General features: G+C 27.5%; 3 protein-coding genes across 6 annotated transcripts in view; 2 read left to right on the top strand and 1 right to left on the bottom strand.

Annotated features, from left to right (window-relative positions):
• LOC130670898 (uncharacterized) overlaps positions 1-5,143 on the top strand; it is a 57,819-nt gene extending 52,676 nt beyond the window's left edge. For 2 of the 4 annotated variants that reach the window (XM_057474514.1, XM_057474513.1), the window contains exons 2-4: positions 1,631-1,829; positions 3,140-3,232; positions 4,736-5,143. In XM_057474514.1, the coding sequence (XP_057330497.1) occupies positions 1,752-1,829; positions 3,140-3,232; positions 4,736-5,056 (492 nt within the window). In that variant the 5' untranslated portion in view covers positions 1,631-1,751 and the 3' untranslated portion in view covers positions 5,057-5,143. Of the gene's footprint in view, positions 1-823; positions 1,518-1,630; positions 1,830-3,139; positions 3,233-3,410; positions 3,611-4,735 lie in introns of those variants that run through there. The other 2 variants (XR_008990446.1, XM_057474512.1) reach the window with 2 other exon arrangements.
• LOC130670888 (3-phosphoinositide-dependent protein kinase 1) overlaps positions 1-9,666 on the bottom strand; it is a 143,345-nt gene extending 133,679 nt beyond the window's left edge. Inside the window, exon 1 of the mRNA XM_057474497.1 lies at positions 9,528-9,666. Coding sequence (XP_057330480.1) covers positions 9,528-9,551 — 24 coding nt within the window. The 5' untranslated portion in view covers positions 9,552-9,666. The remainder of the gene's footprint in view (positions 1-9,527) is intronic.
• Positions 9,667-10,504: 838 nt separating this feature from the next.
• LOC130670889 (U3 small nucleolar RNA-associated protein 6 homolog) lies at positions 10,505-16,241 on the top strand. The gene is made up of 8 exons (XM_057474500.1): positions 10,505-10,717; positions 10,803-10,929; positions 10,999-11,136; positions 12,821-13,011; positions 13,088-13,613; positions 14,961-15,131; positions 15,205-15,379; positions 15,452-16,241. The coding sequence occupies exons 1-8, from the start codon at positions 10,629-10,631 to the stop codon at positions 15,790-15,792; spliced, it is 1,758 nt and encodes a 585-aa protein (XP_057330483.1). The 5' UTR covers positions 10,505-10,628; the 3' UTR covers positions 15,793-16,241.
• The last annotated feature ends 2,806 nt before the right edge of the window (positions 16,242-19,047 follow it).

Genomic DNA, 19,047 nt, shown 5'->3' with positions numbered 1-19,047 from the left:
CATACCTTTTTGACCTGGTTCAATTGTTCGCTAAATTGACATAAGTTCTACTAAGGGTAGATCAGTATACTTGAGTTGGTTGGGTTATGTGCTTATGTTTATTAGTTGATTTTAACACGAAAAATGTGTTAAATTTACACAAATGTTCTGTTAAATGTACACAAATTTTCTGTTAAAAGAACAGATTTTATGTGTTCAGTTTTGTTTAACATAAAATTTGTGTTAAAGATCAACACTAACGCAATGTGTTGTATTAACACAAAAATTTGTGTAGACCGTTTGCAACAGACGATTTGTATTGAATTTAACACAAAATTTTTAACTAAGTGCATACTAAATATTCTGATTCAACCTAATAAATTTTACTATGCAGTTGGTATAAATTTAATCTGTTGCTTTGTCAAAATTACAATGCACCTTGTAAATTCTGTTCGATGTATTTTAAAAATTTCTACAGTATCGGTAATTTGTACAATAATTCTATACTGTCCTCATCGTACTATGGCTATAGTAATTTTTCCATAAATTTTTAATGCAAAAGATACCGTAAAATTCTCTGCGTGTATTAAAAAATATACTTTTTTCGTGAAAACTAAAGTCACCGAAATTACTTTATAAAGTAATTTCTGTTCGAAAAAAAGATTCATACCAATATCAAATAAATATGTACACCGAACATTGTAATAAAATAATTTATCAGGTTAGGGAAATTCTCTTTCAAAATCAAAATTTATTTTCTCGTGTACGACTTTTATTCGTTATCCATTTACTGTTATTACATTCTATATATGCAATCTTTTATCCTAATCACTCTATAACAATACAATAAAAACAAAAAGGTTTCAATAGATTTTGATTGTCAGCGGAAAAGCGCATCTGCTCGTAGTACGTAAGCACGCCAAGTCGCGTGTTCAATGTCCGTCCATTGGGTCGCATAGTAAACATCAGGTGTAGAAATCTCGTAGATGCACCTGCAGCACGCTTACTCTTTACCACAGATCACCTTACTAAAGGTTACAATTGTATTAGCTTTTTGCTTTTATATTGTTTAGATTTCTCAACTGATCGCTTAGAATACAACCAAAGTTATAATAACGTAATTTAGAATCTATAATACTGATAATACTATTCATTCTTTCAATCCATGTCCGTTTCACGTGATCACCGGATGTTCTGAATTTATGATCTATTTTATCCCCACTTTTATATTTGCCGATTAATAATTTTGTTATTAACACCAGCATCAATCTACGTTTTTTTTTTCTTTTATAAATGAACAATGTGAACAGTCATGGCTCTGATTTCCCACGCATGAGAATGTCAGCCAGGAAGGTATAAAACCACTAACAAACCTCAAACTCATGACACTTTCATTCAATATTTAATAAAGTGTAAATTTATCTAATTATGAAAATAATAATATTTTTACTTATCATTGGCAAACTTTGTCAAAAAGTTTTAATTCAAGCTCTAAGTCATGACAGTTTCACTAAAGTATTGTGGGGAAGTTATACAAAGTACTTGGAATCTTTTATTCTATTAGCTTATTCAAAGTAGATTATATATAAATCTATATAAATTTATACTAATTATTCATTTTTGCTTTTTTTTATTTACTTTTTTGAAACAGTGTCAGAATATCGCAGCTCTTAAATCAACTGTGTAATGAATCACAAAATGAAGAGATTTTATCCCGAGATGCATGTTACGGGTGTTTTTTTCGAGCAAGCAATAAACCATCAGGATATCCAATGTTACTTTCAATGTCTGCATGTGCAGAACTTTATCTTGACAATTCAAGCTATGGGCACTGTCAAACATACTTGAAAGTAAGTTTTATCTTTAAAATAATATCCAATTAATAAATCAAATTCCAATACACATTTCAATATAAAAAAAAAAAATTATGCACCTACACAGTTGAAAAATTTGTGTTAAATTTAACACAAATCACATGTCCCAAATGGTCCACTCGATTTTTTTTGTTAATTTAACACATTATACTTGTGTCAAACAATAATGCAGGTTTAAAACTTGTTGAAATCAGATAACACATTCAACTTTAGTTAAAATTACACTTGATGGTGTCAAATAATTGACACAAAATATTTAACCATTTAATTTTTATACACAAGAACATAAAATTTTCAACTGGGCCCGAGTCAAAATATCTAGCCTCAATCCAGCTTCACTGAGTAAAGAAAGCATTTTGAGACTCAAATGATGTTCAAAAAGCCTCAAATGATTCTCAAAGATCCTCAAGAAGCCTCGATGAGCCTCAAATGAACCTACTACTCGACTATGTAATTTAAATTCGATTAGTATTATTTGAAACTCTTTGATTACCATTTGAGGCTCATTGAGGCTCTGAGAGCATCATTTGAGGCTCAAAATGCTTTGTTTACTCAGTGAGGCTAGATTGAGGCTTACTTGGGTTCGATGAGGCTAGATATTTTGACCCGGGTGTACACAAAAAAAAAGAATTTTTCGAAGCAAAAAATTTTCACTTGCCCTAAGATAATTTTTCTGTTCAATTGATGATGCAAAAAATTTATTGGGGTGCCCGGGTCAAAAAATTGACTTTTTTTATTTAAATTTAAGTCAAAAAAGTCAAAAATTGACCTTAGAATCCATGTAAGTCAAAAGAGTACATTTTTTTTGACGCGGGTGAGTAAAAATTTACTGTACCAAGAAATCCTTTTTTGTATGTTTACATTTTTTGAATATTTTCATTCACTAATTTTATTATGTATAACTATGTAATTAAGGTAGTACTGTACTTTTTTAAATTACTGGTCATAATTTAATGAAAGTTGACATATTAGTAAAAAATGATAATTGATAAGAAAAAGATCCAATTGAGTTTATAAAGAACTACAGAGAACCTGTGACATTTTGATTTTCATACATTTAAAATTACGCCTCATGATAAATCACAGATTTCATTGAATTTATTTTTTCTCCGCTTTTCAAAAATTTAATTAGATCTTTGTCATGTCATTATCTATCAAGATGCCGAGTTTAATCAAATTTCGAGCGGTAATTTTGAAACCGACAGTGCCACCTAAACAGTATATTTTATTCTACTGTATAAGACAACTGAAATATCAAAAATAAATGTGATAAATAATATTTGAAGAATGCAGTAGCCAATGCGGAATTAAATGCCAGTCCCGCAGTAATTTACTGTACATTTTTGGAATGCATCAGACAAGTTAATAAGGACTGTTTGGTAAATATTTATTAGTTTACTTGGCTTGTATTTATTGTTTTTTAAAAACTATTCCTAAGCACATTTTTCTATTTCCTATAACAATATTTTATTTTCACCTTAATCACATAGTCGATAGTGAATGCTGTAGTCGACACATAAGTATATAAATCACAAACGCTGTAAATATTATACGCAGGATGCTCTTAAGAATCTAGGCTACGAGGGAAAAATTAGTTCATGTAGATTAAGATCTACTGTAGTATCTAATAGAAAATCAGCCGCCTACATCACTATTGGGTATCTATTTTTCCGTAGGCCTGTCTGTGTAATAAAAACCAAGATTTGAACTGTATTCAATATTTTTAGATCCGAAGCTGAGTTTCTTTATCCCTTTGGGTAACTGGAGTTAAATATATATATATATTAGGGTGGTCGTTAAAAATTAAATTTTCTCAGGCGCCCAATAGAAAGATTCTTTTTAATAAAAAAATACGTGGGGAATTTGGTTTTTTCTTTTTAAGTAAAAAGAACACGTGCCGCAGGACGATCAAAGTTCATTTTTCGATATAATCGCGATTTTTTTAAATATCTCATGAAATATGCAGATTAAAGGAAAAAATCATAGGAACAATTTTGTAGGAAATTAAATTCTTGACAAAAAAGGTCAAGTTCATTTTTTTTATAAAATGTGTATTTATAAAGATATTTTGAAAAAACTTTTTTTAGATCTGATGAATTGAGCGTTTTAAGGATTACAAATTTTGAAAATAACATTTCTCTAAGTATATAGAAACTACAACAAGCATTAATGATTGATATGTTACAAGTTACGAAGTTGTCTATATTTAAAAAAAAAACGATATTTTTGACATTCGTAATCCTTAAAATTCTCAATTGATAAGATCTAAAAACGTTTTTTTAAAATATCTTCATAAATACACAATTTATAAAAAAAATGTCCATGACCTTTTTTGTTGAAAATTTAGTTTCCTACAAAATTGTTCCTTTGATTTTTTCCTTTAATCTGCATATTTCATGAGATATTTAAAAAAAACCGCGATTGTATCGAAAAATGAACTTTGATAGTCCTGAGGCACGTGTTTTTTTTATTTAAAAAGAAAAAACCAAATTCTCCAGGTATTTTTTCACTAAAAAGAAGCTTTTTATGGGGCGCCTGAGAAAATTTAATTTTTAACGACCACCCTAATATATATACACGGGGAAAATTATCTAATAAATTTTACTCGTTAATTGTGAGTAAAACTGGGCCTGCATGAATAATTACTCGTCCTTTTCTAGATAGTATTCAATTATGGGGTAAAAACACCCAGTTTCGAGTAATTTTTAAACAGAAAAGAATAAAAAATAAAACAAAACGAATCTGTTTTTATTTTTTCCGTATTTATTTTGTTTTCGACCCAGGTTTACTGTAAATTGCAGGGTAAATTTTATCGAAAAATTCTCTCCGTGTATATACTTAAAATGTATTAACAATAATATGATAATATAAAATTTTTTCAGATTAAAAGTTGCATTGCAGAAGTGATTGAGTCGTTCGATAATTTTACGGCGAGTGATACGAAACTTGCCCAGCTCTACGTCAATACAACAGCTTGTATATTAGCTAAAACACGTTGCGGATCACTAAATCCAATTACAGGAGCTTTAAAGGAAGGCAATACGTCAACGAAATTTTCAATAATACCGACAATGAATGCCATTCTCGTAAATACAAATTACGACATAAATATTATTCAAATGCCATTTGGTCACGGCGTCATTGATGAATGCGCCAAGTACAGAAATATTCAACAAGCGACATGGCCAAGTGTTCAATGTTAATTTTTATTTTATTCTTATTCTTTATTTTAATTAGACTTGTTTTTCTTACTCAACATTAATGTAGTAAAATAAATATATTTTTATATTCTTTTTTCGTTTTATAATTCCTGTTTATTATACATTCAAGTTAAATGCACGAGTGAAATGGACGATTAACGAATCTTAATGGACGGTGATAATAATAAAATGTAAAATAAAAATATGAATTGTACCACATTTCCTCCGACAAGAGTAACGCTCGAGTTAGTTTTCTTTTCGCGGAATAATTTTAGATATGCAAATATCTTAGGGAATATGCGTGTACGCGTTGTGTTTTATATTTTTATAAAGAAATGCGATGTACCGTAAAAAGAAAAACGCTTGAATACCAATGTTTAAATTTATATATATACACGTGTACAAAAAGTTGGTTTTAAAAATACTCCAAAAAAATTCATTACCGTAAACTTCAAAATTTGAGACAATTCTGAACTTTGAGTAATTAATTTTTTGAACTGTGGAAATATTAAAAAGTAAAAATAATTTTCAACTGAATACTTTTTGGAAATGATTTTCTTAATTTTTGAAACAAATTTGATTCGACTTGGAAATTTTGCTGGTTTGAAGAACACAAAAAAACCCGTCTTTTGAGTTTTGCGACAGTAGAGCACTTCGCTTCGCGTTATAGGTGTACAAAAAAAAGAACTTGTAACCAATTGTGAACGTTTTTTGACTTTTTGTAAGAACTTTTCAAAAACGAGGTCTAGAGATTGAAAATTTTTCTACTCTTGAATTTTTTCAAGTTCCAAAAATGATCAACTCAAAGTTTAGAGTCTTTTCAAATTTATGTCGCTGAAACTAGCCAACAAAACTAGCAGATCAGTCAAATTTATAAGTTCACTGTTATGAACTTTTTTTACATGGGCATATATATTTATTTATAAGTAGATTTTAAATTGATGATTCAATTCTTCTACAACTAAATTAACTTTATAAGCACACGTGATAAATAAAAAACAAAATAACAAAAAAATAAATAAAACTTGACTCATCACATGGACAACAATTTAATTGCTTACTTATTGAACTTTGTATTATGTTCTATAATTTATATTTTAACCTATCTTTATTTACAAATGCGTGAGAATAACTAGTTTTTTTCCAATGACAAACAAATCATTAATCACCCATAAAGTTTATGTTACTAAGTATTAATAAGTCAAGTAAATTAAGCTGATTATATATTTTGCAAACGATATTTTTGGATCTATTTAATTATTTTATATAATTGTAAAAAGTAAAATGACTTTGACCCATTTTTAGGAGTAAACACATTTAAACAAACAATATTGAATTGAAATATTCATTTAATCCAATTAAATTTAATTATATTTCATAACAAAAAATATATATATATATATAAATAAATTTATTAAACTAAACTAGAAAATTTTCATCCAAACAAGTTGATATAAACTGAATACAAACAAATCAAGGAAAATAAAAAAAATTTTAACTTTTTTAAATAAATATACGTAAAATTCAAATTAATAAATATTTACTAATGTAACTTGATGAAATGAAATAGTAATTAAGCTTTTCAACACCTTGTAAGTCAAAGTGATTTTTAAAAACAAAGTCACCTTGTTTAACAAGTATATATGTATATATATATTTTGTTTAGTAAGAACTCGACTCCCACGTAGTTATGATGATGGTATGCAGTGGTTACTTAATCGTCAAACGAGAAGAGTAAACCGAGGATGAAGTGAGGAAAGGAATGAGAAACATCACACAGCACAAGACTCTGAAGAAATGTTTCTCTCGATTAAGTTTACATTCCACAGGCGTCATCAAACTATAAATAGCATCTAAGATTATTATGACTGTGAAATCATCACTTGGTAGATGACAACGTAGTTACGAAAATAGGAGAAAGCGTATTATTTTTAATATTGTTAATTATTGTCATTATTATTATCGTACCTAATTTTACTACCCAACAATTAAATTCAAAAAATTTTAAAACACTATGCGACATCTACTAAAGTAGATATGTAACTAGTATTACCGATTAAATGTTTCCGCTTTGCAATACTAACATTGCCATTATTTAATTAAAATTTTATTGGATATTATTAAATAATAATAATAATAATAAAATAAATAACTAAATCAATGATAACAATTGTATTGTAAAACTGAGAGTAATTGTCAATTGCTAACTAACACCATAAATGTATTAAACAATCGATTAATGATAAATATTTGTACTTAAACTTCCTGATTGTTAAATGCTATTTGAAATGATTAATAATGTTAAACATTAATGATGAGTAGAGTGTCTATAACTGTCAACTTATGGAGACTAATTGCTTTAATGTAATTGTTAAAACATTAATTATGTAAAGGATATGATCCTGAAGGTAACAGACAATTAACAATTTCTGGATTTTTTTTTCAACAAATTTAAAAATCATTTACAAAAACAATTAAAAAATATGCACATTTAGAAAATTAAAAAAACTGTAAGTGCAATTTTTTTAAATATTTTTTTTTTTTTATAATTTAGTGTTTTGAAAAATTCAAAAAATTATCAGATATTGGCTAATTTCAGTATCATTGAATTTAAATGATCCTGAAGTTAGCAGACAATTCAAAATTTTCGGATTTTTTTTTCAACAAATCAATTACAAAAAAATAAAAAGTAAAAATACGCACATGTAGAAAATTTTAAAAACTACAGGTGCAATTTTTTCAAATTTTTTTCTTTTCAAATTTACCGCCTCAAATAAAATTCAAAAATAATTAGATGTCTGCTAACTTCAGTATCATGAATTTAACAGATAATTAATAATTTTGGGATTGATTTTTAACAAATTAATTACGAAAAATGAAAAACTAAAAATATGCACGTGTAGAAAATTAAAAAAACCATAGGTGCAATTTTTCAAAATATTTTTTTTTTTTGTAATTTGTTGTTTTGAAAAAAGTCCAAAAATTAGACATCGGCTGTCTTCTTCAGTACCATGTAAAAAATTCAATTGATTTCTAAAAGTATATTATATTATATATTTTCGAATTTGGTCTACTGAAGATGCTGGTACACAGGAAAAAAGTTATCTTGAGTCAAGAAAATATTTTTGAAGACAAACGTGTTCGGGAACCAAGTCAAGATTTTCTTGAGCCAAAAGAATTTGTCTTGGTTAAAAAAAATTCGTCTTGGTCGGACAAGATTTCTACTTTATCTGAGAATTTTTTTTTTTCTGTGTACATGAAACCAGTGAAATATTGCTAATATATTAATTTTTACTCGATATGGATCAAATATGCCTTTAATAAAACTCAAATCATAAGTACAAATCAAAATATATATGTTTTGACGATCATATTTATTTTGAAACTATAAACCCTAATAACAAATTCATAATAAGTGTAATTTAAGTATTTCCTGTGTGAAAAAAATTCGTTCCAAAAAAGTTCAAGATGTCAAAATTATAAAAATGAGACAAATCAGAACCGTGAGTTGAACTATTTTCGATCTTTTAAAATTTTAGAAGTGAAAAATATCGCAGATTTGAAACTTTACATGGTCAAATTTAAAGTCAAATGACAACTTTTATGAAACAATTCTCAAAACGACTTTTTACTACATTTTTTCCCTCCCTCAGCAGTTAAAATTCGTTAATTTGAAATCACAAAGATATCGGAGGGGAAAAATGGAGTAAATTTACGTTTTCAGAATAACGTTTTAAAAAAGTTGTCATTTGACTCAAAATTTTCCTCCATGAAGTTCTAAATCAACTTAATTTTTTACTATCAAATTCGAAACAACGTTCAAATCAAGTTCTTATTTGTCTCAAGTTTAGAAATTCTACATATCGAACTTTCTTGTGATCTTTTTGGCGCGAATTTTTTTTACGCGGGACAAATATTATTTAATTTAAATTTGATTTAAAAAACTTTTATCTGAAACTTTTTGATCAAAGCTACTGGCTGCTCTATTGTTGTTATGAATAAATATACTCTGAATGACGAACCAACCGTCATAAACTTGTCATCAATTGATTACATATATAATTAATAATCAAGTTGTTTAATTTAAAATAGTCAAATATTCAATTATTTTTAGCAATCGTCAAAACTGACGTCACAAATATTGTGTGTGTGGACATATATATAAAATAGCGAAAACAGATGACGGGGTACGTCAAAAGTGACGTCATATCAAACGGCCAATGAACTACCCACGTTTGCGCATTACGTAATAGGCGCCGATGGCAATGCTTTTAATAGCCATTATTATTTTATTTTATTTATGTTAATAATATTTTATTAAATAAACCTATCGGCAATAACGGCAATGAAATAAAATATATTATCTATTACTGGTATGATTTTTGTAAACAAAATATATCAGTGGATTGAATGAGCTGGTGTAAAAAATTTACATTACAATAATAAATAAAATAACCAAAGTGTCATCACTTACAATTGCCGCTGGACTGTCATCCATTGTCTTGTTTATATATTTAACACGTTAATGTCTGATTGTTTTTATTTATTAACTTGTCTGGTAGCACGAACTTATTACACTACATTGAAAACCAGAAAAACTGTCAGCCATCATGAAAATTTATCCGGTACATTGATCCAATAAAGTCTCTAACAATTGATTTCATAACGCGACAACTGGCGACATCTTTCCGCTTTTCTACTAAGTCTTGTTATTTAAATTTACCTTTGCGCACGCGCAAAAGGTTTTTTAAAAATGTTTATAATTTCCCGCGCGAAAGAAAAAAACTGGTTGAAAATTATCTTGTATGAAAATTTAAAAAAATGACAGTTTTGAATCTTTTTAATATGAGCGGGAATTCAGCTGACGAATGGCAGTTTTTTAAATTTTTGAATAAATAAATAAAATGTAAGAAGATGGAAATTAATAAATGCGTACTTGGATAATTAAAAAACTAGTGCGCGCATTTTTTGGAATTTCATTACTTTAATTAATTTATTTATTTAATTCAAATTTATATTTAGTCCCATGTCTGCTACATTCACACTCACTAAAATTTTTTCCTGAGTATTTTACTTGGTCACAAAAAAAAAAAATTTTGATTTCAAATAGGTGTGAATGTAGCAGACATGAGACTAAATATAAATTTTAAATTAATTAATTAATTAATTAATCAAAATATTAACTTTTAAAAAATGCAGCAGACAATTGACAATTTTCGGATTTTTTTTTAAACAAATCAATTGCAAAAAAAAAAAATTAAAAATATACACATGTAGAAAATTTAATAAACTATAGGTGCAATTTTTCAAAATATTTTTTTTTTATAGTTAATCGTTTTTAAAAAAATTCAACAACTGACAGATGTCTGCTAACTTCAGGATCATCAATTTTATGGATGATCTGGAATCTTTGGAAAACTAAAACTTGGACCCAGTTCCAGTTTGTTTTTGTTTATTTTGATCAGCAGCGCCAACACCTACCTGTCGTACTATCGTCTCACGTTTTTTAAGAATGTAAAATTTAAAAATATTCAGTGAATAACAAAGTGTTTAAAATAATTATAAACAATTAAAAATGGCTGAAGTAATTGAAAAAATATGTGAAGACATAAACGAGCTTGATTATATCAAAAAGATGAATCTATTTGATAAAAATGAAGTCAGGTATGTGAGGTTATGCCGAATTTATCAAACTATTTTGTAAATTTGTTTGTTATTAATTGAAATATAATTATTTTACTGTTTCTAGAGACATAGCAAAACATTTAAATGAATACGAGATGAAAATACAAAGTCATACAAAATTTAAAGAAGATTACTTGAGGTATATTACATACGAGATGGATTTGCTAAAACGTGTAAAGCAACGTAAAGAAGTAGGCATTATTTTTTTATAATACTAAATATATATATTTTTATTTATTTAAATGAAATTGTTTATCTAGAAACTTGGAATGACACAACAGTCTGATATTAATTCACCCATTATTAAAAAAGTTAATAATTTATATAAAAAAGCAACGATCAAATTCCAAGATGACCTCAGATTCTGGATGGCGTACATGAAATTTCGTAAACAATTAGTATGTAATTGTTTATTTACATTTATTTATTTTACTCCGTATTTTAAGTTATCTTTTAATATTTAATATGTAGGAATCGCGACTTAAACGACAACTTTGTAATATAATTTATAACCTTTACTACCAGATTTAAATTAATTTCATTTTTTATTTAAGGCCATTTTCAGACAGTGCCCTTCACTTTTTAAAAATTTTCAATGACTCAACTGTCATAAGCGTATCAAATTTTTAGTAATTAATTTAAAAAAATTAAAGCATTAAGGTAAAAGCCCATATACCCGCTCACTTTTCATCGGAGTGAGATTAAATCATTCAATATAAATTAATAAATAAAAAGAACAACCATTTTTTTTTTTATAGTTCTTTTTTGAAGTTTCGACTATTAGAATAAAATTTTAGTTTGAAGAATAATCTTGATAATTAATTATTATTAATTTTTTAATTAACGTCCTTGAGTGTACCCATAGTCGCTCACTAAAAGTTGTGATGTACCATTACTCGATCAATGCATGGCCCTATAGTCGCTCTGAGACTTTTCAATTTATAATGCAAAATATTTATGAGTGTGATTGTAACTGACAAGTGGCAATTTTTTGAATTTTGAAATAAATAAATAAAATAGAAGTAGAATAAAAATTTAAACATGCGTATTTAGATCAAAGAAAAATCGGTATGCGCATTTTTGTAAATTTCATTATCTATATAATTCAGAGAATAAGGAAAATTTTGTTCCCGCCATATCTATGTGATAGAATTAGTTAATGTTATTGAAATAGGTATCATTAGATAAATCTTGACTTGAATTTGTGCCTTTTCATAGTTTAAACTCTTTTTAATTGCTAAGTATTGAGATGAATAGATTTATCTATATCATTCGAATTACATTTAAATTACGCGAGAAATAAGAAGATCGTATTTATTTTCTTTAAATAAATTAATACTTTTATTATTCTGTCACTCAATATGACTGAATGTCACTGAATATATAGCTATATTATTTATATCGCGTTACTTATTCAAAAATGACAGATTTTTATACTCCCTTTTGGTTTTAGGAAGCTTCTCAAAGCCAAAAAAGTGTGCATAGAAAAAAAAAGGATTCGTTGACACAAAAAATCTTTACTCGCCTAAAGAAAATTTTTACTTACCCCAAAAAATTTTTTGCATTGTGAATTGAAAACAAAAATTTATTTAGAACTAGAAAAAATTACTTGATACAAGGAATTATTTCTTGACCAAAAAAATCTTTTCTCGCTCCAAGACAATTTTTGTATTTAATTGATAATGCATAAAATTTCTTGGTGCAAATTAAAATTTTTTGCGGCAAGAAATTCTTTCTTTCTGCGTATTTTATAAATTTAGTCGTGATATTTGGGCAGTCACGTAGTGACTGCAGGTTGCTCGTTTCAATTAATTTATTTATTTATTCAAAATTTATAAATTATCTCATGTCTGCTACAGTCACACATAAATATTTCTTGCGCCAAGAAATCCTTTTTATTTCGATATATATTTATCTCTTACTAACTCATTATATCATAACTACTACATACTGTGATATCGAAATAATTCACGTTCGTGGCAAACAAAAAAATATTTTTTGTACATTCGAATAAAATTGTATTCATCAACGGAAATATTTTACAAGTGGATAACTTTTAGTAATAATATTTATTTTTTCTAGCGTTTTTTCGATAACATAAGTCGAATGATTGAGAAAATGATTGAAGTACATCAAGATAAACCAGAATGTTGGATTATCGCAGCTCGTTGGGAAATAGAAGAAAATAAAAACTCACAAAAAGCTAAGCAAGATCTATTGAAAGGTCTACGATTACATCCAACTTCTCAAAATTTATATTCAGATATTTTTCAGTTAGTTCACATTAATAATAATTTTTTTTTAATTGAATAATAAATAAAAATAAATTTGACATTAAAATTTTCGTAGATTAATAATGAGTGAGACTGGATCGACTGATAGTGAATTAGCTGTGACACTCGAACGTGCGCAAGTTATTTATCAACAAGCATTCAAACATATAAAAGATGTTACATTTATTATTAAACTACTAGACATTGCGACAAAGCACAAAAATACAGAGAAATTGCAGCATCATATTATAAGTGATTTGATAAAAGAATACTCTCACAAACCACAAGTATGGGACACGATGGCTCGACGTGAGTTAGCGGGTTTAACATACGACCCTGATGAAGAAGATGATCATTCAATGGAAGTTGATGAAACGGAATTGAATACTATGCGACGTAGGATAAGTTTTTGCAATGAAGTTTATCAGACTGCGGTTAAAAGAATAAAAACAGAAACAATGTGGGCACTTTACATCAATTGTTTAACGGAAATTAATCAAGACTTATCGTCTCTGCCAAATTTTAAACGTAAAATATTTAAAAACGCATTGATACAGGGTCATCAGTCGAAAAAATTACAGGATAAACATTATTGGTGCTGGGTAAGAATTATTAACAGTAGTATATTACACATCAAGGGAGGGAAGTAGGACATTCCAACCCACGTGTGTAATTGCCTACCCAAGTCCCTGAGGTTGGTAAACACGCGGATTGGAACATCTTATAAGATGATTAACTGGGAGAGTACTCGACAAGATATCGACATGGTCTCGGTTCGATTCCCAGTTCGGACTCTCCACCCTGATAGCACGAGTGGCTCGTCAAAAAGTTGGTATTCATTAGTTTGCGACCAACTTGACGAGAAGTTGTCGACAACTCTACTGGGTGGCCACAAAGAAATGAGTTCAAAATTCCCTGATATTTCCCGGTTTTCCAGTAAAGTTTTTCACATTTTTTCCTGATTTAGAAATTTTATTCGTATCATTTAGATATTCAAAGTTTTTATTATATTTTCATTTTTAATAATTTAATTTGATAATTAAATCATGCGAGAAACCAGAAAAAATGGCAATAAAATAAATTAATATTGCTTACTTTTGATTATTCGATGTTAAAAATGTACAAGTTAAAATATTTAATAAGAAATTTTATGATTAAAATGAATTCAAAATACACTGATTACAAAAATTAAGGGATATTAAAAAAATTTCAAATTTTTTAGTAATTTTCAACAGTTTGTAACTCAAAGGAAAATGATCGTACAATAAAAACAAAAAGTCAAACTGTAGCTTCAAGTGTCTAGTTTTCTGATCTGGGTCTTTAAATTTTTTTATTATGCACGGTTCCGGAGCAATAAAAAATCAATGATAATTATCGAAAAAAATTTATTGAAAGCTCGAAGACCGTTTTTAAGACGAGCAAAAATTTGGTAAATTTCTTTTTCGATAGTTTTCTTAGGATTACTCCGGAACCGCACATAATAAAAAATTTAAAGACCAGATCAGAAAACTAGACACTTGAAGCTACAATTTGCCTTTTTTGTTTTTGTCGTATGACCATTTTCTTTCGAGTTACAATTTGTTGAAAATCACTTTAAAATTTGAAATTTTTTTAATATCCCTTAATTTTTATAACTAGTGTATAATTGAAAATGTTTTAAATTTTGACCTGTTACAATTTAATTCCCGGATACTTTTCGAAATTCCCCTGCATTTCCATGATATTTCCTGGTTACATTAAATTCCCTGATAATTGAGTCGTGCACTTTTGGATTTACCAAACTTTTTTTTCTATTGGTTACTTGTCCTCAATTGAGATCAATTTCACACTCAGGTTGAAATGTCTTACTTTCCTTTCTTGGTGTGTAATATACTATAAATTAATTACAATATTTCAATAAAATATTAATTTTCATCACAATAAAAATTAACTTGTTTACATTTTTACAGATAAAATTATTAGAGAACGACAAAAAAGATGACAATCTCAAAGATAAATTATATGAAGTATTATGTAATGCAACAGATGCATTGCCTCATAATATTGACTTGTGGAAAGAAAAACTAAGACACTTAATATCCGTAGATAAAAATGATTTATTTATTGCAGAATTCGATAAAGTAATTTTTTTTTTCTTATTTTCTTCTTTCGATAAATTATAATATGACTAAAGATATGAAAATAATTATTTAGGCCATAAAAACATTAGGAAGCAAAGCGTTGCCACTATGGAAAATAAAATTACTCTACTTTCAAGCGAAACATCCGAATAAAGTCGAAGAAATTTATTCCGCTGGAATGAAAGAACATCCAGAAATTTCGCGAGAATTGAAACCCGCTTATATTAAATGGGTTGTATTAACAAAAGGTCTGTTATATTGTTGTTATAAATTTAAATAGATAAATATACTTTTTAATTAAAATATATGTCATACTCTAGGTATACAAATAGCTCGACATACTTATAATGAGTTGAGTGTAAAGCCACCATTCTGCTTAGAACTTCACAAAGGAATGGCAGACATAGAGATCATTCAACCAGATATATGTAAACAAAATGCACGTCGTCCTCATGAAATGGCTACAAGTCAATTTGGTAAAACTAACACAGAAGTATGGATTAATTTCATTGAATTTGAAATAAAGTTCGGTGATCCGTCTAAAGTTACTGATATACACCGAAGAGCTGTGCGAACTTTAGAGACAATATATGTTGATACATTTATATCTGCGTATAATATCATTCAAACAAATACAAATTCCATAACGACTTTATCTTAAATTTTTATTTATGATTTTATTGTAGAGGGAGAGACTCAGTACCTGATCAGGGAACTGGTACCTGATCACTCATATATTTATATATTAATATATTAGTGAATTTTACTAAAAAATGTACAAATAATAGAGTGATCGGGTACTAGTTTCTTGATCGAGTACGAGGTCTTTTATGTTATTTTTTATGTCACAGAATAACTGAAATATAAATTTTTGAATCCTTTTAAAAAGAAATTTTTAAAACTCCTTACAGTGAAAGGTAATGGAAATTTTTCGACGCGCGTTTTCGATGTAAAAAAAAGTCTGCAGAGGATACTTGTGAGTTTTCTTAGACAAGTAAAGAAATATTTTTTATAATACTGTGAAATTAGCTTGATATTGGTGTATATAATTTAAATAATGAATGTTATTGTAAATATTAATACATGCAAATATAAATATCGTGAAATTCATACTATTTAATTTTTTTTTTTCAATAAAAAAATTTATAAATATAAGTTTTGACGATCCTCAAGTTAGCAGACAATTAAAAATTTTTTGATTTTTTTTTAACAATTACATTTGAAGAAAAAAAAAAACTAAAAATATACAAATGTAGAAAATTTAAAAGACTACAAGTGCAATTTTTTAAAATATTTTTTTTTTTCATAATTTATCGTTTGTTAAAAAATCCAAAAATTATTAGACGTCGGCTAATTTCAGTATCATAAGTTTTGTTAGGAGGAGCAGAAATTTCATAGAAAAATTTACTTCAAAAATTACTTTTCTCCGTCAAGGAATGAACTACAGCGCATGCGCTCTTACACATAAACGACGACATACAAATTTCAAGCTCCGGTTGATGTTTTTTTTTTTTTTTTAATTTTTACCTCGCAATAATATTTGAAAATTAAAAGACAGCCAATTTTTAAACCGATACATTAATTTTTTAGACCGCTGAAGTCATTTTGAACAAGACTCCTCCTCTTAAAAAACGCGGGAAAATTTCAAATAAAAAAAAATCACATATTTTTATATTAAAAGAAATAATGCAATTAAAATAAAAAATCAACGACCCTATAAATTTTCATGTTAAAAAAATGAAATAAAAAAAATTGCCATATTTAAAATTTTTTTAATTTACTCACTCTTCCCGCCATTTCCATTTTCTCCTTTGAGTACTCGTTCATTACCGGCACACAAATTAATAAATTTAACGAACAAATACTCACTAATAAATTTAAATTAACACATATAATTAATGACCACACAACAGCAATCACTTGACACTATTTTTAATAAAACTAGAACTTTTCAAAACTTTTTTTTATATAAAATTTCCAACAATCCCTTTCTAACACTTCAATTAAACACAAAAAAATAATTATTTACTCACACTCTGTACTGATAACTAAAATAATTATCACTCACTGCACTTAATTGAAACTTAATACAATAAAAAAACTTTTTACGCGCACACACTTTTGATTTAAAATAAAAAGAAATTATACTAACACAATTTAAAATGCCGGCAAATACTCACTACATAAAAAATTATTTTTACACTAAATCCTAAACGAAAGAAAAAAAAAAATTTTAATTTACTCACTTTAATTCTTAAACTCACTACTGTATAAAAAATAACAAATGAAAGTCAGTAAACCGATTTTTAAAATAAACTGAACGGCAACGAACGCCAAGATCTGGGCAGAGTAATTGTTGACATGAAGTTATTCAATTATTTTTTAAATTTATACTCAGTGTACAAAAGAAATTATTGTCACTAAATGTTCTTTTAATGGTCAAGAATGTTTTTTTGCACAAATTTTATTTAATTACACCGTAAAAATGTTTAATTATTTAATTAAATCGTGAACTCGAAACTGCGCGTCATTATCATGGCGAAGAATTAAAATCTGAGGGACGCAAGCGCTGCAGTGGCGAGCATCGGAACGAACATGCGCAGTAGAGAGCTGACGCTTCGCTTTCATGCACAGAAGCCTTGAGCTCAGTCAGTCTCCCGCTCGATTGTTGCTTACAGTTCCCATTGTGCCTCGTTAAAATAATTAGTTTATTAATTACACAACTTAATTACACATGTCTCATTACTCAAAATAAATTCTTTAGTGGTCAATAAACATTCCGAGATAATAAATAAAGTGTGACAATACGTGTAAGCATTTAAATAAATTAAATTCAGTGTTGGCTTCGGTTTCGCGTCATTGTACGCCGGGTTCATTGTCGTCATATTAATACACGTCTAAAACTAATTAAACACCTCAGTTTAATTAAAATTATTATTTTAAAATAATTGTTAGTTTTTTGAGTAGAAGTTTTTAGTTATTTGATATATTTAGTATATGTTCATAGTTAAAGGTTATTATATTCTGAGTGCTTGTAGCAGGACGGTTAGCTGCAGAAATGGCGGCAAAAGTAAGTTAATTTAAAAATTTTTTATGATGTTTTCTTTTTTTTTAATTAATTAATTTCATTACTTGAAATTTTACAAATGATTGAGTGTTGAATGAAATTATTTGGCGGAAACTTTAAAAAAATATAACCGGAAAATGCAATTAATTATGAATTCCACTCTAATTTTTATCACACATAAAAAAAATTATTTTTTTAAGTTACTTATTAATTTTTATTCGACAAGTTTTGGCTTATGGCAAAACTTCGGGTCTTATCGACTGGAATAAGACGTCGAGAGAATTAGATATTGATATTGATTGAATTGAAAATTAAATTTTATACAATTTTTCATTTCTCACACTCAAAAATTTTATTATAAGAATTATTGCTTACTAATTAAACAAGTAATTGTTTTATTGAGCAAACGAGATTCAAACTTCCCGCGTTTTCTGAAGTTGCGCGCGCAGTTACTGCCGCCAATAGCCGCTGCACGTCTTCTCCCCTCGATGATTTGGATTTCAGACTAGAGACTTCAAAAAGTGTCATGGCCGAGGCAAGTTAGCGTCTTCAATGTAATTGCACACTATTTAATTAATTTATTGCATTAAATCAAACAAATAATTGGTAATTAATATCACATTAGTTTTATTAAGTAATAAGAAATAAATCGCGATAATAATTTTCGTAAAATACTTGATATTTATCGGTCAAAGAAAATATTTAAATTCTCACTTCCTCTCTCGAATAATTTATTTTTTAACATTCAAATAATTATGAGACCGAATGTAGCAGACATCAGACAAATTTAAAATTATTAATAAATAGAGTAAATAATTAATAAAATAAAATTTTAAAAAATGCGCATTT

The sequence above is a fragment of the Microplitis mediator genome, chromosome 7 (genome assembly GCF_029852145.1).
Source record: "Microplitis mediator isolate UGA2020A chromosome 7, iyMicMedi2.1, whole genome shotgun sequence".
NCBI classification, from domain to species: domain Eukaryota; kingdom Metazoa; phylum Arthropoda; class Insecta; order Hymenoptera; family Braconidae; genus Microplitis; species Microplitis mediator.
Note: the sequence above shows the minus strand (reverse complement) of the source record. Positions and strands in the feature narration are given on the sequence as shown.